The sequence below is a fragment of the Bubalus bubalis genome, chromosome 3 (genome assembly GCF_019923935.1).
Source record: "Bubalus bubalis isolate 160015118507 breed Murrah chromosome 3, NDDB_SH_1, whole genome shotgun sequence".
Classification (NCBI taxonomy): Eukaryota; Metazoa; Chordata; class Mammalia; order Artiodactyla; family Bovidae; genus Bubalus; species Bubalus bubalis.
This window is the reverse complement of record NC_059159.1, coordinates 25,205,786-25,233,488: the sequence shown is the minus strand read 5'-3', so window position 1 is coordinate 25,233,488 and position 27,703 is coordinate 25,205,786. Positions and strand designations below refer to the sequence as shown.

General features: G+C 54.3%; 3 protein-coding genes and 1 long non-coding RNA gene across 13 annotated transcripts in view; 3 read left to right on the top strand and 1 right to left on the bottom strand.

The window, feature by feature from the left end:
* LOC102400068 (predicted GPI-anchored protein 58) overlaps positions 1-21,415 on the top strand; it is a 30,010-nt gene extending 8,595 nt beyond the window's left edge. For 3 of the 7 annotated variants that reach the window (XM_044939068.1, XR_006549501.2, XR_006549500.2), the window contains 2 exons: positions 2,833-5,649; positions 9,898-10,333. In XM_044939068.1, coding sequence (XP_044795003.1) covers positions 2,833-3,126 — 294 coding nt within the window. In that variant the 3' untranslated portion in view covers positions 3,127-5,649; positions 9,898-10,333. Of the gene's footprint in view, positions 1-2,832; positions 5,650-9,897; positions 10,334-18,524 lie in introns of those variants that run through there. The other 4 variants (XM_044939067.1, XM_044939069.1, XR_006549503.2 and 1 more) reach the window with 4 other exon arrangements.
* LOC112583693 lies at positions 5,665-9,898 on the bottom strand. Of its 2 annotated transcripts, none has more exons than XR_006549504.1 (4): positions 9,292-9,898; positions 8,117-8,150; positions 6,138-7,850; positions 5,665-5,817 (listed from the first exon to the last, which is right to left on the bottom strand). It is a non-coding gene; the product is annotated as an uncharacterized LOC112583693 (long non-coding RNA). The 2 variants fall into 2 exon arrangements; XR_003107841.2 differs by having other exon boundaries at positions 5,669-7,054; positions 7,750-7,850.
* On the top strand, positions 12,549-17,525 carry HOXB9 (homeobox B9). Its single transcript, XM_006049705.3, has 2 exons — positions 12,549-13,176; positions 15,809-17,525. Exons 1-2 carry the CDS (start codon positions 12,660-12,662, stop codon positions 16,042-16,044), a joined length of 753 nt encoding a protein of 250 aa, XP_006049767.1. The 5' UTR covers positions 12,549-12,659; the 3' UTR covers positions 16,045-17,525.
* Positions 13,040-26,626, top strand: HOXB8 (homeobox B8). Of its 3 annotated transcripts, XM_044939065.1 has the most exons (4): positions 13,040-13,176; positions 21,423-21,481; positions 24,189-24,660; positions 25,455-26,626. In XM_044939065.1, the coding sequence occupies exons 3-4, from the start codon at positions 24,237-24,239 to the stop codon at positions 25,760-25,762; spliced, it is 732 nt and encodes a 243-aa protein (XP_044795000.1). In that variant the 5' UTR covers positions 13,040-13,176; positions 21,423-21,481; positions 24,189-24,236; the 3' UTR covers positions 25,763-26,626. The 3 variants fall into 3 exon arrangements, with proteins under 3 accessions (XP_044795000.1, XP_044795001.1, XP_044794999.1); XM_044939066.1 differs by lacking the exon at positions 21,423-21,481 and having other exon boundaries at positions 13,048-13,176; positions 23,741-24,660; positions 25,458-26,626; XM_044939064.1 differs by lacking the exon at positions 21,423-21,481 and having other exon boundaries at positions 13,048-13,176; positions 23,741-24,660.
* Positions 26,627-27,703: the final 1,077 nt, after the last annotated feature.

Below are 27,703 nucleotides of genomic sequence, written 5' to 3'. Positions count from 1 at the left end.
AGACTTCCTGATGGCTGCAAATCAGCAAGGCTAACTGGTGGGGGGCAACTCCCACTGGAGCCCCAGAGCTCAGCCAGAGCTAGGCACACAGTGGGCACTCAGGAAATGTTTGTTGAACATGGAATGAAAGTTCCCACCAGGCAAATGTCTGTGGCTTGTCTGGGGAGCCTCTGAGGCTGGTTCATCAGGGAGCTCCAAGGCGTCATAGCTGCCCAGGAAACAAGCAAGACCTGGTTTTTCTCAAGCATTTCTCAGATGTTCTGTTTTAATTTCAGCTTTCTGGGCCGTCTGTTTCTTTTCTACCCGTTCTCTAGGGCAGGCTCTTGCTTACTGCAGCAATGGGAAAAGGCTCATTGAGAAGTCAGATTAGAATATACCACCACTCCCCAGACCTTTCCCCCACCAGATCCAGATACTTCAGGCTAAAGAGAGTTTGAACCTGAAATGAGCCAGATAATTGCCCCAATTCTCTGTTCCTTATTGAAGAGGTAGTTACAGGCCAAGGGGTTCAAGGGGCCTCACTTTTATGGACATGGCTGTAAGTCAAAAGAATACATTATACATATACAGGCTGAGACGCACACCTTCCAATCTAGACTGGTTCTCTGAGAACAAAGCAGACTTCCTCCTCTTTCTCTGGTTCCTCTCTCCTCCACCTCTTTTCTGCTCCTTCTGTTATTAACAGTTCCTCTTTACTCTTTGTTCATTAGGCATTGTGCTAAATCCTAGACATGTTGTCCATTAATTAAACCTTACAACAATCCAGAGTTAAGACTTCCAGATTTTGCTGATGCAAAGAAACTGAGTTACTTTTCCAGGCATGAAGCATGTGTGTGTGTGTGTGTGTGTGTGTGTGTGTGTGTGTAAAATAATGTTGATGTGATACTGGCAGATCTGAATGCTCAAGTGGCATAATGAGGATGGAAATAAAGAACAATGACAATGAAAAGATCTTAAAAGTTTTTGAAACTTGGAATATTTTCATAGAACGCAGTTCCTCCTGCCCTAAAATGAACAAAGAAGTGCTGCAATTAACTGGCTAATTCCAAGCCCCAAATGCTTCCCCTTGAAATGGGCGGATAATGAGGCCCACAGTATGTTCGCAGTTGAATTCGCCTGATGTTGCTCCATTCCCCCCCAACTTTTGCAAATCGATTGGGCAATCACAAGTGAGATTCGCAGACGCTACCCGCACAGACTCAGACACACACACTCACACACACAGGAATGCTGACACACACAGACCCGACTTTATCCTGCCTCTAGAGTCTTTTATGACTCAGCCTCGGGAATGAAAGTAGAATTTGGAGCAGAATAATGTGCCCGAGGCTGAGTGGGGCGCAGCTGCTCCAGATGTGTGCTCAGTAATTAGGCGTCCGCAAGAACCCCTGCCTGTCTGGGAGAGCAGTGTCCCCTGGGGCCCAGACCTGGGCAGGCACTGCATCCAGCAGTCTCCTCCATGGTAGCGCGTGCCCTTTGCTGCTGTGGCCCCAATGGCCACCTTGCCTCTCTTCTTCCCTCCCTTTCCCACAGGGGAGTCTCTGGGAATTCTGTCCGAAGACTAACTTTGGAGAATCTTCTCTTAGAGGGTTCTGCAGTATAAAATGATATCTCTGCTTTGGGAGAGAGCAACCCCAGTTCCTCCCAACCTCCTCTTCTCAGGTTTCTGGATGTCTCTGAACTCAGGCTCAGAGGGACTGAGTCCTGAACAGGCCTCTTTTCCCTTAAGCGTAAGTGAAAGTCGCTCAGTCGGTCTGACTCTTTGTGACCCCATGGACTACACAGTCTATGGAATTCTCCAGGCCAGAGTACTGGAATGGATAGCCTTTCCCTTCTCCAAAGGATCTTCCCAACCCAGGGATCAAACCCAGGTCTCCTGCATTGCAGGCAGATTCTTTACCAGCTGAGCCACAAGAGAAGCCCAAGAATACTGAAGTGGGTAGCCTATCCCTTCTCCAGCAAATCTTCCTGGCCCAGGAATCGAACCAGGGTCTCCTGCATTGCAGGCAGATTCTTTACCAACTGAGCTATGAGGGAAGCCCCTCTTTTCCCTTACCCCCTATAACTGGTCCCATTCAAGCCAAGGAGAGTGGCCCAACTGCCTACTCTAAGAGCCCCTCTTTTGGGGGCTTATGGGACAGTCTTATATCAAGCATCTTCTCTTAATCATGGGGTCTCTTTTACAACGTGATCGGACCTTACAATATCCCTGTCTAGTAGGTCATTTTCATCCAGGCCTTCGAAAGCCTAAAGCACTTGCCCATGGTCAGACACAGCTAGGGAGGTGACAGCAGCTTTGAGCTGACCAGTCCTAGAAGAGAAGGGGCAGGACCTGTCTTGGCTCCTGATCCTAGCTGAGTCACTCCTATGTCTGTCTCCAATTCCCTATGTGTCCCCCCAAATCTTAAATCCAGGAAATACCAAACTTCCAATATAGACAACTTCCAAAGTCTGTTATTCTGGAGATGAACTTTGCTTACAAGAAAGACATTTTTGCTGGGGCCATCATAGTTTGGAATAAAAACGTTACATTCGGAGTAGAGGACATGTCCTCCAACCCTCCTTCGCCATTCTAAATAGCTGCTCTGATTTGAGGTTAACCACTTAATTTCTTCGGGTCTCAATGACTTCTTTTGCAAGTTATGGGAGCGGGTTAAAGCTTCTGGCGCTGCCCCTGAGCCGGCTTCCGGAGAGATCAAAGAAGATTTGGGCTGTGGAAGGCTCCCTAGAGTCGGGGATGGGGTAGGGGGTTGGGAGCGGATGGAGCCATGATTAGCTGTGGATTCCTTTCCCAGCCCTCACTCGTTTAATCGTGTTTCTTTTGCTTGGCAGAGGGCGCCAAAGGCGACACGCCGGCGGCCAGCTCCAGGCCAAGCCCAGTGCGTCTGCAGGCCCCTTCACCCGGCGCGGGACACAAAGCTGCGGGAGGAGGATCTTCTTCAGCGCGGACTCAGCACCAGGCCGCCGCCTAGAGGTCGGCGGCGGCCACAGCCCCATCCGCCAGCGACCTCAGAGCTGCTTCCGCAGCCGACCCAGAAATTGGGGTGGGCAGGGAGCGAATTCAGCTCGGGTTTCAGGAGCACGGCCTCTGGCACCTTTGACTTGTCTGAGACAGCCCCCGCTTAATGAACCCTAGGAAGGGACGCGGACCTGGAAGGCCCAAAAATATTTATTCTTGTAATTCTCACTAAATGGGAGGGGGCGGTGGTGTCGCAATTTCTGTTCCTTTGAGGATCCGGTGTTGGGCATCTCGTCTTCACTGTCTCATCTCGCCATCCAAATTGTCCATTCTCCACCAATTATGCTAGAACTCTGCTTTGTCTTCCAGGAGGGACTGCAGTAGGAAAAAGCCTCCCCCAAATCTAACAGCTTGATCATCTACATTTTCAATTTTCAGAAGAACTTGGAAATGGAAGTGCTTTTGGAAAAAATGTTGAGGGTGAAAAGAAACATTGCCTAAGTGGCCTTTACTCACTCATACCATCAACTAGTGTATGAGAGACTTTCAGGAGGTTGCTTGTTGGCACCAGCTCCCCTGTTGCTGCGTATCTGTGGTGAGCATTTGAAAGTTGACTCTGGGGCCAGGTGACCTCGGGATGAAAAAGGCTGCCCAGCATCTATGGTTTCAGGTGCTGGAGGCCCCATGCAGAGTTTAATTTTTAAACTGAAATCCAAGGCCTGGGTTCCTGGGATGGGGTAAAGGGAAACCAGAAAGCCCCCCAAAAAGTGTGTGCAAAATTAGTGTGTGCTCAGGTATGTCATTCTAAGGCTGTAGTCTCTTCCGTTTTTCCAGATTCCCCAGAGACTGAGGTCAGCAATGGGCAGGGGGCCAGCTCACTGACCCGTCTCTGCCCGCCCTCACCCCACAGCCTAGGAGGGCGGGGGTGGGCAACGGCATTCTAGAACGGTGTGGAAACTGCCGCCCTCTGGTCTGCTCTTCTTCTGTCACTAATAACTCTCAGAGGCAAATCCTGATAGAAGGAGTGACTGTTTAGTGGGGGGGAAAAATGTACAGCAAGATGAGGAGTGAAAAGAGGGAAATGGGGCGCATGCTGGAGGGGCGCCCCATGCATATCCTGGAATATGGATGTTGGGATAGAAACAAGTTACTTCCTGTCTTCCAGCTGTTAATGAGCTCCCAGCTTCTTCCTTCTTCTTGGTGAAGGGGAAGGGGCCAGAGGGCATTCCCCAACCCTTGCCAGCTAAAGCAGAGTGGGACTGCCTGAAGCAGAGTTGGCCTTTCAGAAAATTTGAAAACTGTAAGCCACAGCCTCATATTTTTCCTGTCCATGCCACTTTTAATCCATTTTTTAAAAATCCCCAGTAATGCTTTGGGGCCTTTTCCTGGAGGGGTAGGTGGTGGAGTTCATGAGTCATGCAGGGCCATACCTGTGTGTCTGAGCCAGAAGGTGAGCATCAGTGCACCAGACCCCCACCTCCGTCTGCAGCCGGGCCTCAGTCCTGTACACAAACCTCCCCAGAGCCTGTTAGACCCGAATCCTTGGTTGTTTTCTCTTGTTTTGTTTTGTGAATAACTAGTGAGGCACGCTGGAATTCCTTTGCTCTCCCACCCTGAAGCGCACTTAACCAGACCCCTTCATCAGACAAAGTGAGCAAGAAATCAGTAACTTCACTCCCAGTTATCTGGAGCCCAAGGTGAAAGGGATTTTTTCTCAGTTTTGGTTACACGGCCGAACTGCCCTTCCAAATCTGGATTCTACGAAGTTTGTAAAAACAAAACAAAACAGAAAAATGGACCAGGGCAGAAAAGAACTGTGGGGAGGATTAGTGGCGGGCTGGGTAGTGGTCATTTTTGTTTGATTTTGAGTATTTTAGGAAAGCAGAGAGAAGATGATTTGGGACACTATTAGCCGCTGGCCGTCACTGCCACTCCGGCGAAGACCGGCCCCTCGGTTTCTCCTCTGGGTGCCCTTGCCCGACTCAGCCCCTCAGACCTTCTGACTCTCTTCTCCTCCTTTCCAGCAAGTTCCTGGCAATAAACAGGGATGAGCAGGGCAAAGATCTGGCGGCTAGAGGGAAAAAAGGGGAAAAAACCCGCTTTCGGCGGAAAGATGCAAAGAACCGAGGTCAGGCCGTGGCTGGCAGTCAGAGCCGTAACCAGGAGGCCCGGCGCCTAACTCTGCTCGCGAGGAGCGGGGAGGCGAGCAGAGGCCTCGGGGCGTTTTCCGGGGGGAGGTGGCCTCCAGACTCCGTGAACGCCGAGCGGGGCGGCGGGGACCGCGGGCCAAGTCCGAGGCCAGACCGCTTCTCTCCACGCGGACATCGCCCGCCCGGCGAAAGAAAGGGGCCGAGCGGGTGCTTCCGCGGCTCGTAAATTTGTTTCCCCTTCCTTTAACCCGCCCTCGGCCGTCTTTCTTTTCAGGACAGGAGGGGATGTAAACCATTTGAAGTTCATCAACACGGTGAAGTTTTATTGTATTTCCGGTCCCCAAGATTTATACCCGGGAGGGGGAGCGGGCGGCCCCGCAGACTCCTGCGCCCCCTCGGACTTCCTCGTCTGACACGTGGCCGCTGGGACCCTGGCCTCCCGGACGAGGCCGGGAGGGAGCCCGGCCGGGCGGGACAGGACCCCTGGCTCCGCGCCTGCCGCCCCTTCCGACGGCCGCTCCCGCCACCGCCGCCGCCCAGGTAAGTCCGCCGCTCGGCCGCCGCCGATTGCAGCGTGTGCGCCCGGGCACCTGTGAGGGTGCGGGGTCCGGAGGGACGGAAGTGGCAGCAGGGAACATCGGTGGGGACCGGGGAGAGAAGGGTCCAGGCTGAAGGTCCAGAAGGAAGGAGCGAGTATCCCGGTTTCATCTGTGAATTCAGAATGGGTTGTTTTACCTGGGACTGCTCTGCCTCTGCGGAGACGGGCAGGGTAACTTCCTGGAGGCTGCTCAGGTCAACCCCCTTGCCTTTCCAGTTCTGGGCTGTAGTGTTTGCGCCCTAGTCTTCCTGAGACTCTCTCATGCTCTGCTTTTCCGCTCCCGCTCCGATTGTCAGTTTTTCTCCACTCTTGTCTGTGCCCGTTTCAAAGTTGGGGTCTGATGTAGGGCTTGAAGATTCAGCTTCTTAGAGCTACTACCCTGGGTGACCCTGGAGGATAGGCGCTAGACAGATGGTGACTGCATACATACCATGATAGCAGTTTGAAGTTGAGAGAAATTTTTTTGGCTGTGGAGACCTCCAGCTTCAGCGACAGAGTCTGAGAGGCAGTGACCAAGCAGGTATATCGGCACAGCCCTGCCCAGGCTGGGCCCAGGGTCCCCTCTGACTAGAGCCCCTGAGAGGGAACAAAAGTTCCTGGAATCTGAGCTGCCAGAACCTGCTCCAGAGGTTTTGCCTGGAGTCCTGCCTCCAGTTCTCTGGACTTGTTGTTTACTAGCAGCTGTGTTCTGTTTGGGAAGAGGTGGAGAAAAAGGAAGTTAGCTGGCCAGCCCTTTGGGCCCACAAAAATGGCTGCAGGGGCCTGCCCCCAGTGAGCCCTTGACCTGGAGCGTGAACTGGAACTGCTGAGTGAATTAGGTAGTTTCATGTTGTTGGGCCTGGATTTCTGAACACAACGACATTAAACCACCCGACTCACGGCAGTTACTGCTCCTCGCTTAGCTGGAGGAGTGGAGGATGGGTGGGGAAGCAGACTCAGAACTAGTCTCACCCTTGCAACACGTGAAGAGGTATGATGTCCCTAATCCAGGAGCAGCAAGAATGTTCCCCAGAGAGGAGATCTGGGCTGCCCTAGGGTGTCTTCCCACTTATGCATTCATTTACACGTGTGTTGGGAGGGGAATAGGCACTGAAGAGCGTTCCACTCTCCAAAGGCACCTTTCTGGGCTGTTCTATAGAGCCAGAAGGATTTGAGTCAGGGCTTCAAGCTAACTGCTTGGGCTACATTCAGACTTTCCAAAGAAAGTCTCCCCAACTTGGCAAGCACTTGATTTCAACAGATTTACAGGATGACCTTGAGGTCTCTGTAACCTTTTGCCGGGTGGACAGGGCTCCACTTCCACAGGAGGCTTCAGGTGTCCTTGAATAGGGCTCAGCCTATCCTATTCTGAAAGGGAAACATCAGGATCTCTTGCAGTCTCAGCCTCCAGGCTCCCAGGGTCCTTTCTACCCTCCCCCTAGTGAGACAGAGGTGGGTCCAAAACAGTCCTCCTTTCCCCGGCCCTCAGCTGGCCTCTTTGCACTGAGTGGCCAGGGTTCCCCTGTAGACCCTTGGGCTGGGCTGTGGGTATCCCAAGTCTAGAGGGCCACCCCCACCCAGAGGGGCCTGTCTTGCAGGCTAGTGGGGACCCCAGACTATTGGACAGTTCAGCCCAGACTGATGGAGTGACAGGAGATGGGGAGGGGGCAGGGGCAAAGCTGTGATACCCTCTTTGACCCCAGCCTTCTCCAGGCTGCTGGCTCTCTGCCCAGGAAAGGAGTGACTACAAGTGCTGGTGGAAGGAGGGGGACGGTCCAAAGCATAAGCTAACTTTTGTTCCCAAACTTTTTTCCTCCTGCTTGAGGCAGAGGAATGGCGGAAGAGGGTCTGGGGAAGAGGCCCGACCGGACCGGATGGGGCTCTGGCGCCGGGGCTGACTTGGAGGGCGAAGGGTGTCTCTGAATAAGGGGCCCCTGCTAGGGTGGAGGAGGTCCTTGGGAGACCCACCCTCAGCCTGGGAGGAAATGCAGCCCACTATCCTGACATTTCCTCCTCCTCCTCGGGTTTGGGTGAAGAAGGTCTGGAGAGTCTTGTTGCCTTACCTTCCTTTTCCTCAGCCTCTCGGGAACCTGCCCAGCCACTCAAGAGCCTGACTGTCTTCCATCCCTTGGTGTCCCTTGGCCACCCCCTCCCAGGAACAGTGCTGTAAAAAGAAAAAAGGGGGATGTTAGAGAGAAAGGAGGAAATAAAGTCTTTGGAAAGCAGAGAGTTTTACAACAGCCACAGGTTTTATGGAAGCAATTCCGTAATAACCTTCTACCTGCTCAGCTCCTTTCCGCCCCGCCTGCCGCCCACCCCGTTTGGCCTCCTGGATAAGGGCTCCCAAAGAGTCAGCCACCCTATGGCCTCCCATATTCCTGGTGACTGGTAGCTGGTTAGAAATTCCCGGGATGTGATTGGGCAACTGACCTCTTTGTCTGTTCTTCTTTTCACCTCTGACAACCTGGAGGGAGGTTTGGGAGAAGATTTCGTTACTTTACAATTAAAATCCCCACTTGGAGGGTGTGGAAGCACTAAGGGTTGAACCCATGTTTGCAGATTGGATGCAGCTCCTTTTGGAGGCTGTTGTGTGTAAAGGGTGAAGGTTCTGGGGAATCTTGATTTCACCCCCTGGAACAAGTGTTCCCACACCTCATTCTTTCCAACAGTGGGGCTGGACTCTGATCGTGGGTCAGAAGAAATAAACTCCAGGTGCCATGGGGACTTTCCTAATTTCATTGTACACAATAGTGCTTTTGTGTGACCTCTACAGTTACTTGAGAGCTTTCACATTTCAACTCATCTCTGACCACTGGTCAGATTCACACTTGTGTGAGACACACTTGTGCACAAAGAACTGTGCCTTCATCCCCGTGTCCATCACTACCATGAAATAAGTATCACAGGATGTACACTCTCCCTGTGGTTTTTGGGTAAGAGATGCAATAAAGGATGTCATGGTCAGACAGAAAAGTCACAAAATTTCACAACCTGCCCTGGGCCAAGTTGAGGCATTTCCTTCACCTCTCAGAGAAATATTTCAGAATGGAGTTGTATTGTGGATATTTTGCTTGAATATAGTGAAGCTTCTGAATCAGCTAATGTCTTATCGCCACAATTCGAGTACACAAATACTCAAGCTTTTGCCCTGTCTATAAGTGTGTGATGGTTATAAAAATGTACACACAAGCTTTGGGGTTATAGATCTTTTTATGTGAGCAGAATTGCAAACCCGTATCATACACACATCTACATATGCACCATTAGATCTTATATACAAATGCCCAAGCACATATAGTATTATAGTTGGGCAGATTTATTTATTGTATATTCTGTACACAGCATAGAGCACAGCACATTTGCACACTGGGTTCCCCATATGGAAATATTGATTTGAAATATAGGTACAGGAAACAGATCTATTCAAATATGCATGCATAGATTTCAGCTTAGCTTATTGATTAAAAAACGTTCCCCCTTTTCCACTTACTGTTTTTCTTTTTTGTTTTTCTCCTTGCTTTTATTTCCTTCCCTCTGTCTAGATTTTCTCTCTATCTCAGAGTGAAGGGCCCCTCTAAAACAGCCCTTAAACCACAGGCACTCACCGGCTGGTCCTGGCCAGGGTTGGCCTCTCATCTTCTCACCTCGGCCTCCTTCTTGGTTCTTGGCTGTTCTGGGCCCCACTGTGGGCAGAAGCTGCAGCTCTTCCCTGCCTGCCCTTCCCGGAACTATCAGCTACTGGCCCCAGCTGTGTTCAGGCACAGCTCGGGTGCAGGAAATGGCAAGAGGCTTCGAGAGGGTTTTCCTTCTTTCTCTTTAGGGTTGGGGGGAGGTGGGGAGCAGTTTGGTCTCTCAGGGCGAAGTGACCCCCACTCAAGCAACCCTCTATTCAGCGGCACTAGATGCTGGGCTCCAGGGGCCACAATCCTATTTGCTTCTCTTCTTCATGGTGGGTATCATTGTCTGGGAGAGAAAACAAGGTTTTGGGAGCGGTTCACAGGCCCTCAGAGCACCCAGACAAGGAGCTTCCTCTCAGCTGACTGAGAGGAAGCCTAAGCTGAAATTGAGCTCCAGTTTGGAGCAGCAGTGCTTTCTAGAAAGCCTGGCTGAAGTGGGACTTACTGCTTGGTGTATCTGGATCCCCACTTGGAGGAGACGAGTTGGGGTGCAGACTCCAGGGCTTGAGTGCTGGTTCATTCTCTTTCCTCCAGAGTCACCTCTCCTGAGAAGATGACAAGACCTCCAAAACCTGTCACTTTGGAATTATTCCCACCCTCCAGCTTGTTTGTGAGCAAAAGCTAAGTTTTGGTCTCAGAAAAGAGGTCTGAGTCCCCTCTTCACCCAGCACCCCGGAGCCACCAGGGGTTAGGGGCAACTCACCAGACAGACAGCAGTCCACAAACCTGTCTGTGGGGACACCCCACCCTTGTAGGGCACAGGTCATGAGCCTAAATGTTCTTCTTCCTCAAACTTCTTCCCTAAACTAAGTGACTCTCTCAACTTCTCTCTTGTCACAAAGAGAGGCAGCCGCAAAGCCAGAGACAGAATGGCAACCAGAAGGGCGGGAGCCCAGCGTCTGCACAGCCTGGGTCTTAAGAAGAGCCCAGTGCGCTGTAGCTTTGTCATAAATAAAAAAGTCCCTGGCCACAGCCCTCATGTCCTTTGGGGCCCTAATTTATATATTACGAAAAGTCATATACTCAGCCCGCCATGCTTCATAACACCATTATTTATAGTAGGAGAGGAGTTTTTTTCTTTCTTTTTTTTTTCCCCCTAAAGAGTATCTGTATTACAGGTAAAGCCAACAGCAGACGGCATAGGCATAGGTCTGGCAAATGGAGAACAGGTGCTTTTCCATAACTGTGATTCATTCGCCCTGTGCCCAGCTTTTTCGATAGCGAGTCTGGGGAGCTCCCTCGACTTTCCCCAGCGTCCAAACGCTACTTAGAAGAATTTGCATCGAATTTCTCTTTTCCCACTTGGGTCCCATGGAAAAAGCAGATCTTCACGCTGTTTGGTTCCGGATCTGCTGGGCTGTCGCCCTCAGAGAGCTGGGGTGGAAAAGGAGGGGGCCGACTGGGCGCCGGCATTGATCTTTAAAAAATCATTTTGAAATCGCCATAATGTGAAGAAATATGGCGCTTTGCCCTCGTATTTCACACGTAATGACACGAGATGGCTTCATTTGGAAAGAAAAGCGGGCGGGAGTGTGTCTGTGCGTGTGTGGAGGTGATCCGCAGCCTTCTGCATGGCAGAAGGGTGCATGGCCAAAAAGATAAAACCGCAAATTAGAATGGTCCCGCTTTTATTAAAACGACAGGACTGGGACAGCCTGTCTTATCAGGGCCCAGGGTCGGAGAATGCTAAGAAAATCGGCCCCAGCCTGCCTGAAGCCTGACCTGAGAGAAGCGGGTCTGTCCAGGGGCCGCCCCTCCCTGAGCGTCCACACCACCAGAAGCAACAGCAGCGAGGGCAGAAGCCGGAGGAGCGACGGCTGGAGATGGGCCAGAAAGCCAGCCGGTGGCCCCGGGGGAGTCCCGGCGGAGGGCCGCTGAGTAGATACCAATCAAGTGGGCTATTTGGTAGCTCCTTGCAAGAGTCTGCAGGAGGAAAAGCGGCGGGTGAGCGGGAGACTGACCCCGCAGGTTCCCAGTCTATGCTGGTGCCCAATACAGGGTGTTTGGAAATCCTTCGGAGCGGGCAATGCTGGGGAAGAGCGGTCAGGAGAGGCGAAAACTCCCGGACTCACCTCCTTCCCCACTGGGAAGAAGGGGAGATAACTCTGAACCCCTTCTCACAGCTCTGCTCTGCTGACGCCTTAGGGAACTTCCCTTAACCCTTTCTCCCGTTCGGCTCCCCCATGGGCAGTGTTAAGGGTCTGGTGTTCAGTGGAGGAAAGGAGAGATGGCTGTGCACCTCCCTTTCCTCTGACCAAGGCCAGAGAGGCCCAAGAAATTTAAAGGAGCTTTGACTAGTTGTACTAGACTCTTTCAGAGGCTCAACTTTCCAGGGCCTGCCTGATGAATCCCTTTATCCTCATATGGGCTCTAATTTCAAGACAGCTAGATTTTAGGACAGTATCTTTGGACACTCAGGCACTTTTATTCCCTTCTCTCCTCCCTCAGCTGCTGAGGGGTCAGGAGAAAGTCCCAGGCCTACAAACGTCCCAAACTAGTTACAGAGTCCCCTCCTATATAACCCCAACTCTCCCCCATCCCCTTTCCTTCATCTCCAGTGGCTTGCCGCCGCGCTATTGTTTAATAAACATATTGCGTCAAGGGACTGGGAAGAGGAAACGAGGGCCGGAGGGGTGGAGTGGAGGTGTGTTTGGCCGGGACCACCTCCTCTTTCTTTAATTATGCCCCGGGCCTCTCGGGCCGCTCCCCTGGCTGCAGCTCTCTCCCTCCCTGTGTCCTGCGCTCCCTCTCGGACCCGCCCGGGGAGAGGGCTCCACAGCCAGCGTCCCTCCCGAGGCAGCCCGCTGCTTTCCCTCCGCCTCTCCTCCGCCCCCGCCGCCCCACGTCGAGAACTGCCCCCCTTCCTGCAAAAGCGGGGGTGGGGGGGTGGGGGGCGGGCGGACGGCAGCTTGGGCTGAGGTTACGTGGCCGCCGGAGCCCTGACGTGATAGCACATTGCATCAGCATAAAACAATCCATCCTCGATATGGAATGCGGTGCGGACGTATGACAGCGAGAGCGCAGCCCCCTCGCCCGATTGATTTATGTCGGAGCTGACGCTTTATCAGGCAGTCGGAAAAACTTTGACCAATCATTTTGCAAGGAGCGCTGAGCCGGGCTGCTCCACTGTACTTTGTTGGCTGAGAAGTTGAGCAGGGGGTGGGGGTGGGAGGGTGGGGGGCTGGGGGGGTCGCGTCCGAAAGCCCTCACACCGGTCCGGGTGCCACCTCTCCCTGCTTGAGCGCCGCGCGCGAGCGTTTCCCTTCCCCCTGCGAGCGCCCGGATAATGTCTGAGAATGTCCATTTCTGGGACGCTTAGCAGCTATTATGTCGACTCGATCATAAGTCACGAGAGTGAGGACGCGCCTCCAGCCAAGTTTCCTTCCGGCCAGTACGCGAGCCCCCGGCAGCCGGGCCACGCGGAGCACCTGGAGTTCCCCTCGTGCAGCTTCCAGCCCAAAGCGCCAGTGTTCGGCGCATCCTGGGCGCCGCTGAGCCCGCACGCGTCCGGAAGCCTGCCGTCCGTCTACCACCCCTACATCCAGCCCCAGGGCGTCCCGCCGGCCGAGAGCAGGTACCTCCGCACCTGGCTGGAGCCGGCGCCGCGCGGCGAAGCTGCTCCGGGGCAGGGCCAGGCGGCTGTGAAGGCGGAGCCGCTGCTGGGCGCGCCTGGGGAGCTGCTCAAGCAGGGCACGCCCGAGTACAGTTTGGAAACTTCGGCGGGCAGGGAGGCCGTCCTGTCTAATCAAAGACCCGGCTACGGGGACAATAAAATTTGCGAAGGAAGCGAGGACAAAGAGAGGCCGGATCAAAGTAAGTTATAAAAAGTGAGGAAATACCCAGGCCGAAGGCCAGGCGAGGGGGAGGGGAGGGGAGAGGCAATAAACTGCGGACAATGTGAAGGGAAACCGCGGCGATGGCCAGAGAGCAAGGCGAGGGCGGAGGGAAGACGGAGGAAGGAAGGGAGGCAGCTGGGTGCTCCAGAAAGGGAGACTGAGGCCGCTGGAGGCGCGCCGCCCCACTCCGTCAAGTCCAGCGGGAACCCGGGGCTCAGGGACCAGCTCGCCGTTCTCTCGGCCTCTCTTCCCCCACGCCCCCGGAGGCCTTCCGAAAGCCCGGGAAGAGGCCGATAACCGCCGGCTGGAAGAGGAGCTGGCGGGGCCGGGGAGGCAGCCAGAGAGGCCGAGAGCCCGCGCGGGCCAGGGCGGGAGCGCGCCGGGAAGCCGGGCCCTGCACGGCTGGCAGGGCTCCCCGCGCCACGCGCACACCGTAAAAGTCGGCCAAGGGGAAGTGGGAGGGGGCTCATTAGGATTTTATTTGCGATGCAACAGCTTGGCGGAGGATTGTTCCTAGCAGATCTCGCTCAGTAGCCGCTCAGGGTCCGCAGCCGGCGCCGGGAGGGGCGGGGGAAGCCCAGGACCCAGAGACTGAGCCCGCTCCCGGGATGCACCGGCCCCTCCCCAGGAGCCTTTCCTCCGGTCGCCCCCTCCCCTCCTTTGGCATCCTCGCCCGGGTTGCGGCTTCCTTTCCTGCGGTTCCCGCTGCTCTCCGCAGGGCTCCCTAGCTCCAGCCGGAGCTGTCCGCCTCGCGGGGAGTCGAGGAATCGCTTCCGAACTTCAGGGCCGACCCGCGGCGTGGAGAGAGATCCCAAAAGGACCCTGGGGAGAGGAAGGGTGGGGGGAAGAGAGGCTTGCGGAGAGGCGGAGAACCTTATCCTCGGAAGATAGTTTCTCACCGTCTCCCACCCCTCCAAATGCACCCCCTCTAGGAACCCCAGTCTGACTAATTTCCAGGAGGTGCTGCTCCCTAAGGGGATCAGAAAGTCTCGGATTTTTCGTTTTTTAAGGCTGAGAAGGGCAAGTTGGTCGGACCTCAGGCCCCAAACAATAACCTGCAGGCTGGTGGGGACAAGTCCTCACCCCTTACTCTTTTTCAAGAGTGAGGGTCAGATTTTTTAAGTCTCTGCTTGCCCTGCCGGATTTCCCACCAACAGAGTGACCCACGGGTCCTTTGGGGTTTATTGCCTGCTGGAGGGAAGAGAGTTGCCCTACTCCCTCAGGTCACCCCTTCCAACCTGCCAGGTAGGATCACAAGAGCTGACGTTTGGGTAACACGGCTCTTCCCAAAGCCTTCCTGCTCACACCCAAGCAGGCCCCCCACCCCAGGCCCTCAAACTCTGCCTGGAAAGTCCATTATTGCAAGGCAGTAGTTTGGCTAGGATCAATTATTAACAGTTTTTTTTTCCTCTTTCATATTTAATGTGACTGCGGGTCTCATCCCAGGCAATCACATTAAGGAAATAGCACTGCAAATTGGTAAGACAGGGTACTTAGTGTAGGATGAACCAGATTATTATTACTTTAAAAAAAAATTCAGTGCTTTTCATTTGAGATGAAGGAATCTAGCAGAGGGTGGCTGCTATTTTTAATTAACTCTGCTTTATTTGGCAACTTTTCTGAGTTTAGGGGTAAGGAGAAGAGAAGCCTGCATATATTTTTGTTTCCTTTTTATCCCCCACTTCCCCTCAATCACCCCTTTCTCTGTTCCCTCTCACCGGGTGGAGCCAGTTGGATTTAGGTGTGCTGTGATGGACTTCTGTTACCCCCACATGATCCATGGCTCCCCACCTTGGGACTGGAGCAATCTTGCATCCCAATTTCCCTGAACTTGCTTTAACCAAACTGCGAGATGAGCAGGAGCGGAAACGGAGACTATTGCAACCATAAGTTATCTGTGAGCCCCCAGCGCTCTCTTGTCCACAGGCTGGAGGTGATAAATGGTTGTAATTGGGTTGCATGTGAATTGGAGTGTGCTGAATGTTTGCGTCTCTAAATGCAAACCATATTTGTGGTGTGTGGTGTTGGGGGGGGGCAGCGAGATATCACATAGACACATATGCCTGCTGCCATGTGGCCAAGAGACCCAAGCTTGTGATTAAGACAGGAGGGTGCACTGGACTGGAGGGCCAGGAGGTCCCTCAGTTTGGCTGGGCAGAAGCCACTCTCCTCTCCCCCAGCTCAGTCTTTCTCTTACCTCTCAGACTTAGAGCTAGTACTCTTCAGTCAGCCAGCCACCTCTAGTTAGTCTTGTAGAGCTGGTGGGGGAGGGGGCTTCAGCCAGGCTGGGCTCTGACCTGAATCCTAACCAGTTCTGACCCAAGCCGAGAAAGAGACTGAGAGAGGGCCTGGGACAGGGAAAGCTTGGGAAGTTGTGGGATGCCTGGCACAGGTTTGGCTCTATCCTGTCCCCAAATTTCCCACCTGGAAGTATCTATAGCAACTCCTGGCCCATCTCTGAGACCCTTTCTGGGAGCTGAAGGCCCAGGTGGCCCTTTCTCTAATGCAAAATGGGGAGTAGAGACCAAAGGGGCACCCTCTTGGAAGGAGAACACAGGGGCCCTTCACCCCCTTTCCTTTCTTTGATTCTATCGCTGCTTCTCTTTCAGCCAACCCCTCCGCCAACTGGCTGCACGCTCGCTCTTCCCGGAAAAAGCGCTGTCCCTACACCAAATACCAGACGCTGGAGCTAGAGAAGGAGTTTCTGTTCAATATGTACCTCACCAGGGACCGTAGGCACGAAGTGGCCAGACTCCTCAATCTGAGTGAGAGACAAGTCAAAATCTGGTTTCAGAACCGGCGGATGAAAATGAAGAAAATGAATAAGGAACAGGGCAAAGAGTAAAGATTCCTCTAGCCCCCCCTACCCCTTCTCCATCTCACACTTATTTATAAGTGATGGCTGCACAGCCAGTGCTGTCTGGGATGTATTCAAGTGAATGGGGAAGGGGATCTTTCTCTTCAAAGTCCTTTCCTGTATCTAGAGGCTCTCTCCTTTCCTTTGCCCTCACCTGTCCTTCTCTTCTCCCTGGGTCTCAGGAGGAGTTTTTATTGATTTAGAAGGTAGATGTAGTTGATTCCTAAGAAGGTGATGGGCCACAAGGAAAGACAACCCCTAGTAGAGTCCCTAGTAACCCTCCTAATTTTTCTGGGCAACCCCAGTTCCTCACTTCCAACCTGCCTGTTCCTTCCCACACACCTATCCCAAAGTCACCCGGGGACACTCCAACTGCACACAGCCCAACAGATGCCCGCCTGCATAAAGCCTGGAGCCCACAGTAACAATGGGAAAAGCCCACAGTCAACACTCAAGTGACACCCCAAGTGCCATCACACCCCACATCTGGCAGAATAGCCCCTAGACCATCAGAAAAGTCCAGGGTCTACCCCTAATGCAAAACACACCAAGAAGATGTCTCGAGACACATTCCTGAATGAGGCGCTGCAGTTCAAGGGGCCCAGCATCACAACACCACCCCCATGGACTCCTTAACTGTCCCCAGGCATGGACTCAAGGCCAAATGGGATAAACTCAGTTCCCCAGCTGGTGGGCTAGAAAGGGCAAGGAAAGGCAGTGGTGGTCTTATGAGAGTCTCTTAGGTTTTATGAAAGTAGTCCACATACACACGTTTTGCTGCAGGAAATGTTTAATTCTGCATGTTGTTTTCCTATCCTTCCAACAAAAGGAGGTCAGATCGTGGGTCATAAGCCTTGACAATGTCATCCTCCTGTTCATCTGTGCCCTGCTTGACAGAGACTGTGGCTTCTCTTGCTTGACACCGGCCCTGCTGCATTCTTCTGCATCCTCCCCAGCTCTGAAATCAACTCTGTTCGGCCAGTCCACCTTGCACCAGCGAGTCAAGTCACCCCTGTAGAACCCCCCTCTCCACCCTCCATCCTCTGCTAGCTCTACTCCTCCTTAGGCGGGAAAGCAGGTCAGGAGAACCCGATGGAGAATTTATTGTGCATCGATTCCTGGGCTTCTCTCCAGAGCAAGTCGTGGAGGACAGGGAGGAGCAAAAACTCTGGGCTTGCGGAGCTTGACTTATTCCTCCAGTCCTGCCCAGTCCGACCCCTGCGGAGGAGCCTTGGGCTTGGCAGCTGCCGCTTCAGCGCAGAAGCGCTGAGACCCGCCTGGATGGCGACCTGCGCGCGCACGCTTCTGGGGAGCAGTCCCGCTTGCTAAGGAAAGAGGCCGAAATCGCACCTAAGCGTTAGACTAGGGCTTACTCTCTGCTTCCTTTCTTCCCCCTGCTTCCCCCCCTTTCCAACCGCCCTCAATTCATAGACTCTGGCTCCTGCTAATCCCGACCCTGCAAGGGGACATTCCAGTAGAACTTTTTTTGCTTCGTCGGTGGCAGTCGTGAAATTGTGCTGTGTTTTGTGATTTCTTTGGGGGTGATCGTCTCGCCTGTTTTCAGTTGTCACTTACAAGGGAGGGTTGTGGGTGGGAGAGGGGAGGGTGAAGGGCTTAGAGCTCTGATTGTTTTGGAAGAAAAAGAAACAAGAAAAAGAACAAAAAATATATATCACTCTAGACAATAAGCCTCTCGTGTGTCATTCTGTGTTGGCTCTCCTCACCTGACCAGAAGTAGAGGTGCTAGTTCCAAGAGGGTGGCTTGGAAAAAAAGAGAAAAGTCCTGTGCCCAAGAGATTTCTCCTTAGACTTTGTAGGGTGGGCTTCCTGCAGGAGCTGAGAGCTGGTGTGGACCCAGGACCTCTGTTTAAACTGAGAAGAACCTTCCAACAGGAGGGCTGGGAGACTGGAGGGGAAGAAAAGGAAAGAAAGATGAGAGATAGGGTCTGGGTCTGCAGGGAGCAATGAGACCTTCCTCTTAAGTTATGCTGGAGACTTCCCCACCACTTCCAGAGCCAGAGGAAAGGCAAGGTTGCCCTGCCATGCCTGGAAGCAGGTCCTCTCAGCTGGCTGAGAAAGGCATCTTGGTTTGGTCACTTTAAAATGTCACACAAGTGAAGAGAGCAGTAACTTCTTTCTGCTATTCCCTGCAGCAGAGGGACAGGATGCAAATAGAGGCCTCCACAAGGCCAGGCTGTCCTTTCTTCCACCCCTCAAAAAGAGTGAACCCTAGGTTTTCAATCCCCACCTGGAGTCTGAGGCTCCAATCTGAGCCTCGGGGTCGCAGCCTTGGTGGAATGCGGGTGGAGTTTGGTGGGAGTGGGGCCTGGGGAGGCAGCTCTTTCAGGCTGGGAGAGACAGTTGTGTGTCGAACAGAAATGGTTGAGGCGGGGCGGGGGTGGGAATCCCTTCCCCAGTCGGACCCCAAAACTAAATTCGGTTTCAAAAGGCACCTTTCTGTCCCTCAGACTGCGGCGTCCACCACCAAAGCCTCAGATGAGGAGCGCTGTTGTCGGCCGCCAGGCGGTTCTCATCCAGGCGCTGGGATTCCGTTTCTGCCGGGCTGGCTCTTGGGCACCGGACTCCTGCCGGAGACTCCCACCGGGCCCACCCAACGGTGCTGCAGTCCGCGGAGACCCTGAGGTTGGGATAGAGGTGGGGACAAAGCCTGGCCCTTGTGAAACCGGCCTGGAAGCGAAAAGGCCAGGCCTACCCCTCTCCAGCGAACGCAAGATCGGAGAGACAGCCGGAGGCAGGAGAACGCGAAGCTCCTGGTACGCCGGGGCCCCAACCCGCGTTCTCCTCCGAGGGTTCCAGTCGGTATATCAAGTGAATCTGCCTTTAGAACTTGCGTAGACTAGGCTCCCTCCCCATCCTGGGCTCCCAGGAGCCAGCCTGAGCTGAGACGGAGCTGAGAAGGCCAGATTCCGCCAAAAGGAAAACGCAAAAAGAGAGGCAGGAACTGAACGGAGTGCTGCCGGGTAGGGGGGCGAGGGCGCCCCGGGAAGCCTCCGGCGGCGGCGTCTGGGTCCCCAGCCTCGGGTGGCTTCTTTAAAGACAAACAAAGACGAAGATGCAGAGGCTCGGAAGCCGGAGATGGGGAAATCTGCTGTAATAAAAGAGAGAGATTCAGAGAGGGGGACCGGGAGAGTGCGAGCCAGAGAGAAGCCGGGAGAGGAATTCAATGCCGTGTGCGCAGCAATAAAAGAATATGACCGCTATAAAAGTTTATAGCGTATAAATTTCTGAAGGTTAAGAAACTAAACAGCAGCAAAGCAAACAGTGAGGGGAAACTTTCCGGAGCTGAGAGAGCCACAGCTGGGCCTGGGCTCCCGGCCTGGCGGGCGATTGGGTGGGCCTGGCTCAGCCGCCCCCACCCACACCCGCCCGGAGCGCGGGGCGCGGGGTTTCCGGGTGGCCCCAGGGGGCAAAGAGGGGCGAGGAGGGAGGGGCGAGGGAAGAACACTTTGTTGTCACAAACGCTTCACAGAACGCAATTGAGACTCTAGTCTTTGTTCCTCGTAAGCGCCCCCCCTCCCGCAATCGGGCGTCATAAAGAGAAGCCCCCTGCACACGCGCGCGGGCACACACACACACACACGCACGCAGGTCCGGCGGGGCCAGACGTCTGGGCGCGAGCAGCCTCTTGATCCTTTTAGTCCTGTCCCACCCTCTCGGGCCTCCTCTCCCCCCACAGAAAGCCCAATTGTTTTCCCTCAGAATTTGAAACAATCGTGTTGGGTTTGAAAAGTGTTCGGCTCCCCCTTTTAGGGGCCATACTAGGCGCACTGCTCGGCCGTCACCGCCCGAAATTAAGGGCTTGAGGTGGGGGGTGAGAGAGAGAAAAGTTGACTTATTTTTCCCTTCCCACCATCTCTCTCTTTTTGTTCCTCTCTCTCTTTTTTAAATCTCTAACAACTGCACAATTTCATGAACCATTTCCTGATTTCCGACGCCTTCCCCTTCGCACGCTCTCATTTTCCTCTCCTTTTAGGTTAATATTGAAAGTTTCTCGGGGTTGTTGGCACGGTGGCAGGTTCTCGGAGAGGCAGGAGAGAGAGGTGGCGGCGGCGCCTTTCCTCAACACGGCCGCTAGATGGCATCCTTGCTCCACGTGAAAAATCCCCGGTGCGGCGGCTTCGGGCGCTGCTGATGCACCTCGCACCTCGGTCGGCCCTGAAATCTATGAATTGAGCGCTACCAAAAGTCATGAATTATTTGCCCAGAATAAAAATAGGGTTCATTATGGCCGTTTCCCCCATTTTATAGATTTAAGATATAGTGATGTTGATTGACCTCCTCTCCTCAAATGATCATTTTTTTTATTTCCCCCAGAAGGAGGGCTCAGGGCTTCTCACCCAGTTTCTATGTTCCGTGGGACAACAAATGCATGAAAATGGGGAATAATAGTAACTATAGAACCAGTGAATCCAAATAAAAGAGGAGGATTGGTTCAGAAAAATGAGATTTTCCGGGATGGGGGCGAGAAGAATGCCTGCGGATACGGGTGAGCAGGTCAGGTGAGAGGGCGAGCGGGCAGAAGCGGGTCGGATGGAGAGAAAGCCGCCCCAGGCTGCTGCAAGATCGGCGGGAGAGGGAACCGGGTGAGCCAGGCCGGGTGGGGGATAAGGGCACTATAGGGGGAACGGATCCGTGGCTTTGGCGGGGATTCGGAGGTGCCCAGAGCCGGCGTTGCGGCTCGGCAAGGACCGAGGCTCCAGAGCCTTTGTATGTGGCCGGGGCTGGGCGGGGCGGCTCCGGGCGATCCAGGCTGGGGCAGGGGCTCCCCAGGACGGCGAGGTGCGAAAGGCTCGGGTTTTTCCTGAGTAGTTCTGGGCCAAGTTGGGCCGCCAGAAAAGAGTGCGTTTTCTGCGTGGCTGTGGGGACAGGCGCAGTGCAGGAAGCACGGGCTCGGTTCTCCCCGCGTCCCGTGGTTTCCAGGTGAGAGCTCCGGCTCCGTGCGCTCTGGCCCCGGCCTCAGGCAGACCTGGAGAGCACCAGTCCCTTCTCAAGTTAGCAGCTGGAGGCCTGGACTCCAGGCGTTTGTCGTTCGGTGACCCGCGCGCTGTCAGCCCCTGCCCATAGCCCCTTAGATTCCAAATCTCCCATTTCCTCCCCAACCGGCCCGGCCCGATCCTTGTTCCCCATTTCGGACAAACCTGCGCGAGAAATAGATGCCCCCCTTCTCCTTAAAATTAGCCACTCTGCAGCCTCGCCTCTCCTCCCCCTGGACCGGGTGCGAAGCGGAAAGCGGAGTTTCTCAACTTGAGTTTCTCTAATAAATCTGCGCTCCGTTGGGTGTTTATAAATTATCTCCTCGCTCTTTCTTGTTTTTTCTTATAATAGAAACATTTTCCTTCCATCAGGAATTTCTGGCACGGTGTAGGGATGATTTAGAACAAGCCATTGAATTTCTACCTCACCGGTGAGTCCTCAAATCATGACCATAAAATCCCCTGCACTTGATAAAAATGTTCGCTTCGGCAACAACTTAACTCTGCCTCCCGCTGCCTCACCACCTATCAGCCAGGCACTAAACATTCAAGACCCTGATTTGCTCCTCTCCTTTTCTCCTTTCTCCTTTTCTCCTTTCTCCCTTTCCCTATCAGCCCCTCTCCAGTCTTCAGATTCACTTTTGAAGGATCAAGTGGCCCCAGTGGTACCTTCCCCTTAGAAGAGGTAATAGGTTTCATTTTTACAAAGGGGAAGATGAGTGGAACCCCCCAAAACACCCCTCCAAAAGCAAGCCACTCTCTCATGAATAAACAATAGACTGAATGTATTTGTAAAGCCTCCACCTTTGTTGCTAGAAAATGTCTTTCTCTGTCTCCCTTCCTTCCTTCTTTCCTTTCGTTGGTCAAGGAGCCTCTTCAGGAAGCCATTGGTTCCGATTCTCAGTTTGGGGCCTTCTAAAGCTTGGCCGCCACTGTCACTAGGCCGTAGGCCGGCAAAGGCAACTGGCAAGACAGGGTGGCACCCAGTCAGCTGGGTTCTGCACTCTGTGTTTCAGGCCCTAGGTCCTTAGATCTGGAGGGAGAGCCAGGTTTAACTAGAGGCGCCCAAGGGGAAAGGAGAGAACATGGGGAACTCTGGCCTTGCTGTATCCAAATCCCTCCACCCCAAGGTCAGGTGAGGCAGTGACAGTGGCTGAAAGGACAGTGAAGGCTAAAAGGTGCCCCTCCCCACACACCCTCTGCAGTCACTGCCCAGGGCAGAGGAAGGAAGGCACAAGACTGTGGGCACCAAGGCCAGACACCGGGAAGGCAGCCTCAGTTGCTCTCCCCTCCCTCTGATGTGCTGCTGGCCCGTTGGTGCCCTCTCACCTAGTGGTGATGTGGAAGGCGTAGTGAACTGGCCTGAAAAGGTTGGGAGCCAGTTGGGCTTGGTTACTGGGTCCCAAGGCCTGGGTGCAGGACTAGGGCAGCCCAGCTGGTGTTATCCTGCGGGTGGCATCAGACCCCTCTCCCATCACACAGAGTTGGTCTCCTAAAGGCTTGCTTACTGGGCCCCAGTGCCTTCTAGAGACCCCCTCCTCATTCTAGCACCCCCTTCTCAGGCCACCCAAGGCTGTGTTAAACTACAGATTGAGTTGCAGGGTGAGCTTTGTTCAGGATTTCTCCACTGCCCATTAACCAGAAAGTTTCAGCTCTTCCTCGGGATGCCTCCTCAAGCCCTCCTGGATCCCTTCTCCAAAGAAAAACCTTGTTTGTTTAACGAAGGAAAGTTGGTGAGTGGCCTGGGTGGGGCAGAGAGGGCTACTTTGGGGGCTCCAGAGAGGGAGTGGGGGCAGGTGCTCCCACAGCTGAAGGAGGCGGAAAATCTCAGAAAAGTCACCGTTTGCGCCGAAAAAAAACCCTCATAATCATTCTCATTTCGGCTTTGTCACCCCCACCGTGCTGCAGTCGGGCGGCGGGGGCGATCGAAGCTGCAGTTTTATAGCTGTAGAGGAAAGAACTCGTAAAATGCTAACAGCTTTTATGCGCTGCGGCATAAACAACAACAGACTCGGCTTTATTGCGTTTTATAGTTTGTTAAAGAGTTTACAGCCGTTTTTTGGGGGGCCGGTTACCCAGCCAATTCCCTCCACACGATAGTTAAACCTTTATCAATAATAAGGAAATTGATCATTAAAGCTTTAAATATGACTACCTCGTTTGTTTGAAAATATGTTTAGGAGAGGAAGCTGTATGATTTGATAACTTGTATTAAAATACCAATTACATTTATAGGACCTTTTAAAACTCGGCGCAATTAAACCGTGTTCTTTTACATTTTTCCGAAGCGACCCTGACATTTAAAAAGACTCCAACTGCCTCGTTAAAATCGCGAAATTAACAGCGTGCCTACGCCTGGCGCGTTGTGTATGTGTGTGCGTGTTTTTTTCCGTGACTCCCCCACATCAGTCTTTGGGGGTGGTCTGCGAAGGTATTTGATTTGTTGTGAGGCAAGAGATATCTCATTAATGTAGGTAGTTAAACAGATTTAATCCGTATTCATTCTCTCTCTCCCCCCCTCTCCTTCCCCCCTCTCTCCCCCTCTCCCCCTCTCTCTCCCTGGGTGTTTTTTTTTTCTTCCCCTCCTTTTTTTTTCCGCTGTCTCCTCACTCCCTGGCGCTCTCTGCTCTCGCTCTCTCTCTCGCTCGCTCTCCCTCGCTCTCACCCTCGCTCTGCGTTCTGTCCGGGAGGAGTACGGAGAAGCCAATAGGATGCGGGGTCTCTAATGGATGCAAATGATCATGAAAAGACAGTGCAAAATATGAAACAACTCATTTGCAGGGAAGTAAATCACCGAAAACTGTTTATGAACTGGCATCCCTTCTTCGAAATGTAAAGCGAGGACCTCTTTAAGTGGCGGTATATTTTTGTGTGGGGGGTGGGGGGTGGGGGGAGGGCGAGCGAGCCGCGGCTGCCATGCAAGCTTAGACTTTTGGAGGCTTCGCTGTCCTTTTCTATTCCTGGAAATCACAAAAAGTGTGGTGGCTTCGAGATCTTCTTCGCCTTTTCTTTCTTTTCTTTCCCCCACCTCCTCCCTTCCCGTCTCCTTTCCTGGCGAGGGTGACTAGGAGCCGGCGAATCCGCGTTTTTTTCTCTCTCTCTCCCTCCCTTTCCCCCTCCCCACCCCCTCCCCAACAGCCCCCAACTACAGCCGCCGCCGCCGCCGCCGCCTCAAAATTCAATAAAATGAGCTCTTATTTCGTCAACTCACTGTTCTCCAAATACAAAACCGGGGAGTCCCTGCGCCCCAATTATTATGACTGCGGCTTCGCCCAGGACCTGGGCGGCCGACCCACCGTGGTGTACGGTCCCAGCAGCGGCGGTAGCTTCCAGCACCCGTCGCAAATCCAGGAGTTCTACCACGGGCCGTCTTCGCTGTCCACGGCTCCCTACCAGCAGAACCCGTGCGCTGTGGCTTGCCACGGGGACCCGGGCAACTTCTACGGCTACGACCCGCTGCAGCGGCAGAGCCTGTTCGGTGCGCAGGATCCAGACCTGGTGCAGTACGCCGACTGCAAGCTCACCGCCGCCAGCGGCCTGGGAGAGGAGGCCGAGGGGTCCGAGCAGAGCCCGTCGCCCACACAGCTCTTCCCCTGGATGCGCCCGCAAGGTGAGCTCGCGTCGGGGGCCGGCGGGGGGGCGGGGGAGGAAGGGAGACCCGGGGCCCAGGACGGGCAGGGGGCCGGGCAGGCCGGGCAGCGGTGTCCCCAGCTCCTGGAAGACGTGCTCGCTCCGTTTCAGATAGCCTCCCCCTTCTTTCCTTCCTTCCTCCCTTTCCTTCCTTTTCTTCTTTTTGTTTCCCTCGAAGGAGGTCGCTAAGCGACATTTCCTGAATCCATAAACCCCTCACCCTGCCTGACTTTTCTTCTTCCCCTCCTTTTTCCCCTTTTACTGTTTTATGGGGGGTAGTGGAGAAAGGGTGGCGGGAGTGGGGGCGCTCAACTTTTGCACTTCTCAATTGCTTTATAGTTTAATTACCCTGAAGAAACTTTTCTTCTGGGGCAGAGGCTCTGGGGGCTTTTCAAGGTGGGTCCATTCGTCCCCATCCCGGCTTTTTTTATTCTTATTTTTCCCCCTCCTTCACATCCTTCCTTCTAAAGTTTATGGCACTTTTAATAGATTCAACCACCCCCGCCCAACTCTCTGGAGCTGCTTACCAGGGGAGGGGGGACCCCTTTCTGGTTCCGTTAGATTCAGTGGTGTCTGATCCCCCTCACCACCCCCCCCCCCTCCACTGACCGCGGCCTCCCAGCGCTCCCGCCCCTGCGCGGGGTAGAAGGTCCCCTGCCCTTAATATACTGGTCTCCTAGGCTGGTTCACGAATCTTCCAACCTTCTCCGTCTCTGCCCCCTCCCCCACCCTCCCCTCCCTTCTCCTCTGTCTCGCCCTTTCCCCTATTCCCAGCAGCCGCCGGACGCAGGCGAGGCCGACAGACCTACAGCCGCTACCAGACCCTGGAGCTGGAGAAGGAGTTCCTATTTAATCCCTATCTGACTCGCAAGCGGCGGATCGAGGTATCGCATGCACTGGGACTGACAGAGAGACAGGTCAAAATTTGGTTCCAGAACCGGAGGATGAAGTGGAAAAAAGAGAACAACAAAGACAAGTTCCCCAGCAGCAAATGCGAGCAGGAGGAGCTGGAGAAACAGAAGCTGGAGCGGGCCCCGGAGGCGGCGGACGAGGGAGACGCGCAGAAGGGCGACAAGAAGTAGGCTCCAGCTGGGACTGCCAGGGCCGCGGCCGCCCTGCGGCCGCCGGTCCCCCGACCGCGCCACCGTCGCCCGCCCCCGCCCGAGAGAGCTCTGGCCCCGCGAGCGGGGCCCGGAGCCTGGCCTCCCACCGCAGCGTCCCCGCCGCGCCAGTCCCCGCTAGTGGTAGTATCTCGTAATAGCTTCTGTGTGTGAGCTACCGTGGATCTCCTTCCCTTCTCTTGGGGGCCAGGGGGAAAGAAAAGGATTCTAAGCATGGACTCCCTCGCCCTGCGAGGGTAAGCGGCTGCGGCCTGGCTGAGCACCCCCCCCCCCACGCCCCCGCCCCATGTAAAAAGCCTCCTTGTGCAATGGTCTTTTTTTCCTTTGAACGTGCTTCTTTGTAATGACCGAGGTACCGATTTCTGCTAAGTTCTCCCAACAACATGAAACTGCCTATTCACGCCGTAATTCTTTCTGTCTCCCTCCCTCTCTTTTCTCTCTCTTTCTCTCTCTCTCTCGCCTTGTCCTCATTTCCCCTCCCACCCCCCCACCCCCCCTCACGCTGTCCTTCCTAGCTCGCTGGCTTTCTCTCTGGCTTCTCTCTTTTCCTCCACCCTCCCCCCCCCGCGCCCGCCGCTTTGGTTTGACAATTTCGTCTTAAGTGTTTCTCAAAAGAGGTTACTTTAGTTAGCATGCGCGCTGTGGGCAATTGTTAAAAGTGTTCTTAGGTTTACTGTGAAGAGAATGTATCCTGTATCCGTGAATTGCTTTATTGGGGGGAGGGAGGGCTAATTATATATTTTGTTGTTCCTCTATACTTTGTTCTGTTGTCTGCGCCTGAAAAGGGCGGAAGAGTTACAATAAAGTTTACAAGCGAGAACCCGAGACTGGCCCGACCCGCTCTCCTCATTTGCTCCCAGTGCCTTGCAGATTTGCGGGGGGAGCCGGTCTATCGGCTCTAGAGCCCGCCAGGCCCGGCAGCGCAGAGGAGGGGGCGGAGGCTGGAGGCAGGTGGTGCAGTCCCTTGGCCCAGGGGCGCAGGGGGTGAGGGAGGCGGCTGCGCGCGATTGGAGGAGAGAGAAACGAGGGAGGGGAGCCGAGAGAAACCCCCTCCCTTCGCGTTCCGAGGCTGCGGGCCCCGGAGACCCTCGCGCCCAGGCCACGCTGGAGAGATGCGCGTGGGCTGTTGACTTTGTCCCACACCACCCCCGCACCTCCCCCTTTGTTTTTGCGTGTTCTCTCTCGTGTGTGTGTGTGTGTGTGTGTCTGTGTGTGTGTGTGTCTGTGTGTGCAAGGGTAGAGGTTCAGTACCGAGCTGCTAAACTGACTTATATTTGTATTTTTCTCGTACTCTGGTGGGGGGAGAAGGAGAAGGGAGATGCTCTTCCCTGCCTCTCCCTTTCTGGGACTTGGCTACCTTCGCCCAGCGCCGAGGTGGTGGTTCGCTGCCTTCCTTCCTTTTCTCGCTCTGCTTCTCCAGCAGCCACGCTCGACTGAGGCATCCGCCTCCCAGAACCAGAGCAGCATACCGGGCCACCCTCCTCCTTCCTTTCTCTTCCCACCCACCCCACCTTCTTCCTTTTTTTTTTATTTTCAAACCTTTTTTTTTTTTTTTAAAGCCATCAGAAACTGCAGCATCCAACGCCCCTGGGGCTGGATCCCGCACCGCTGGGAGCACCCACGAAACCTCGCTGCATCCCTGCCCGTTCTGTCTGGGCCGCACACAGAGAAAGCGTGAGGCCAGGCTCACCTCGCGCCTCACCTCAGGAGAAACGGACCAAGTCCGGACCAAGTTTCCCCAAAGGGCCAGGCAGGCTGAATCACTCCAGATTAATAAAGACCTGGCCTGCCCGCCCCCACCCACCGGTTGTGTGCAATCTCTGCGTTTGTTTCTGGCTGGGTAACGGGCTGGGGAGGATGGGGCGGGGGTGGGTGACAACTCGGATCCCTCTCAGGTTATTT

Bases quoted from the DNA above. Each gene is read 5' to 3' on its own strand.
- HOXB9 (XM_006049705.3), top strand. From the start codon at position 12,660: ATGTCCATTTCTGGGACGCTTAGCAGCTATTATGTCGACTCGATCATA. The intron at 13,177-15,808 runs GTAAGTTATAAA...CTTCTCTTTCAG, and splicing joins CAAAGAGAGGCCGGATCAAA to CCAACCCCTCCGCCAACTGG.
- HOXB8 (XM_044939065.1), top strand. From the start codon at position 24,237: ATGAGCTCTTATTTCGTCAACTCACTGTTCTCCAAATACAAAACCGGG. The intron at 24,661-25,454 runs GTGAGCTCGCGT...CCCTATTCCCAG, and splicing joins CCCCTGGATGCGCCCGCAAG to CAGCCGCCGGACGCAGGCGA.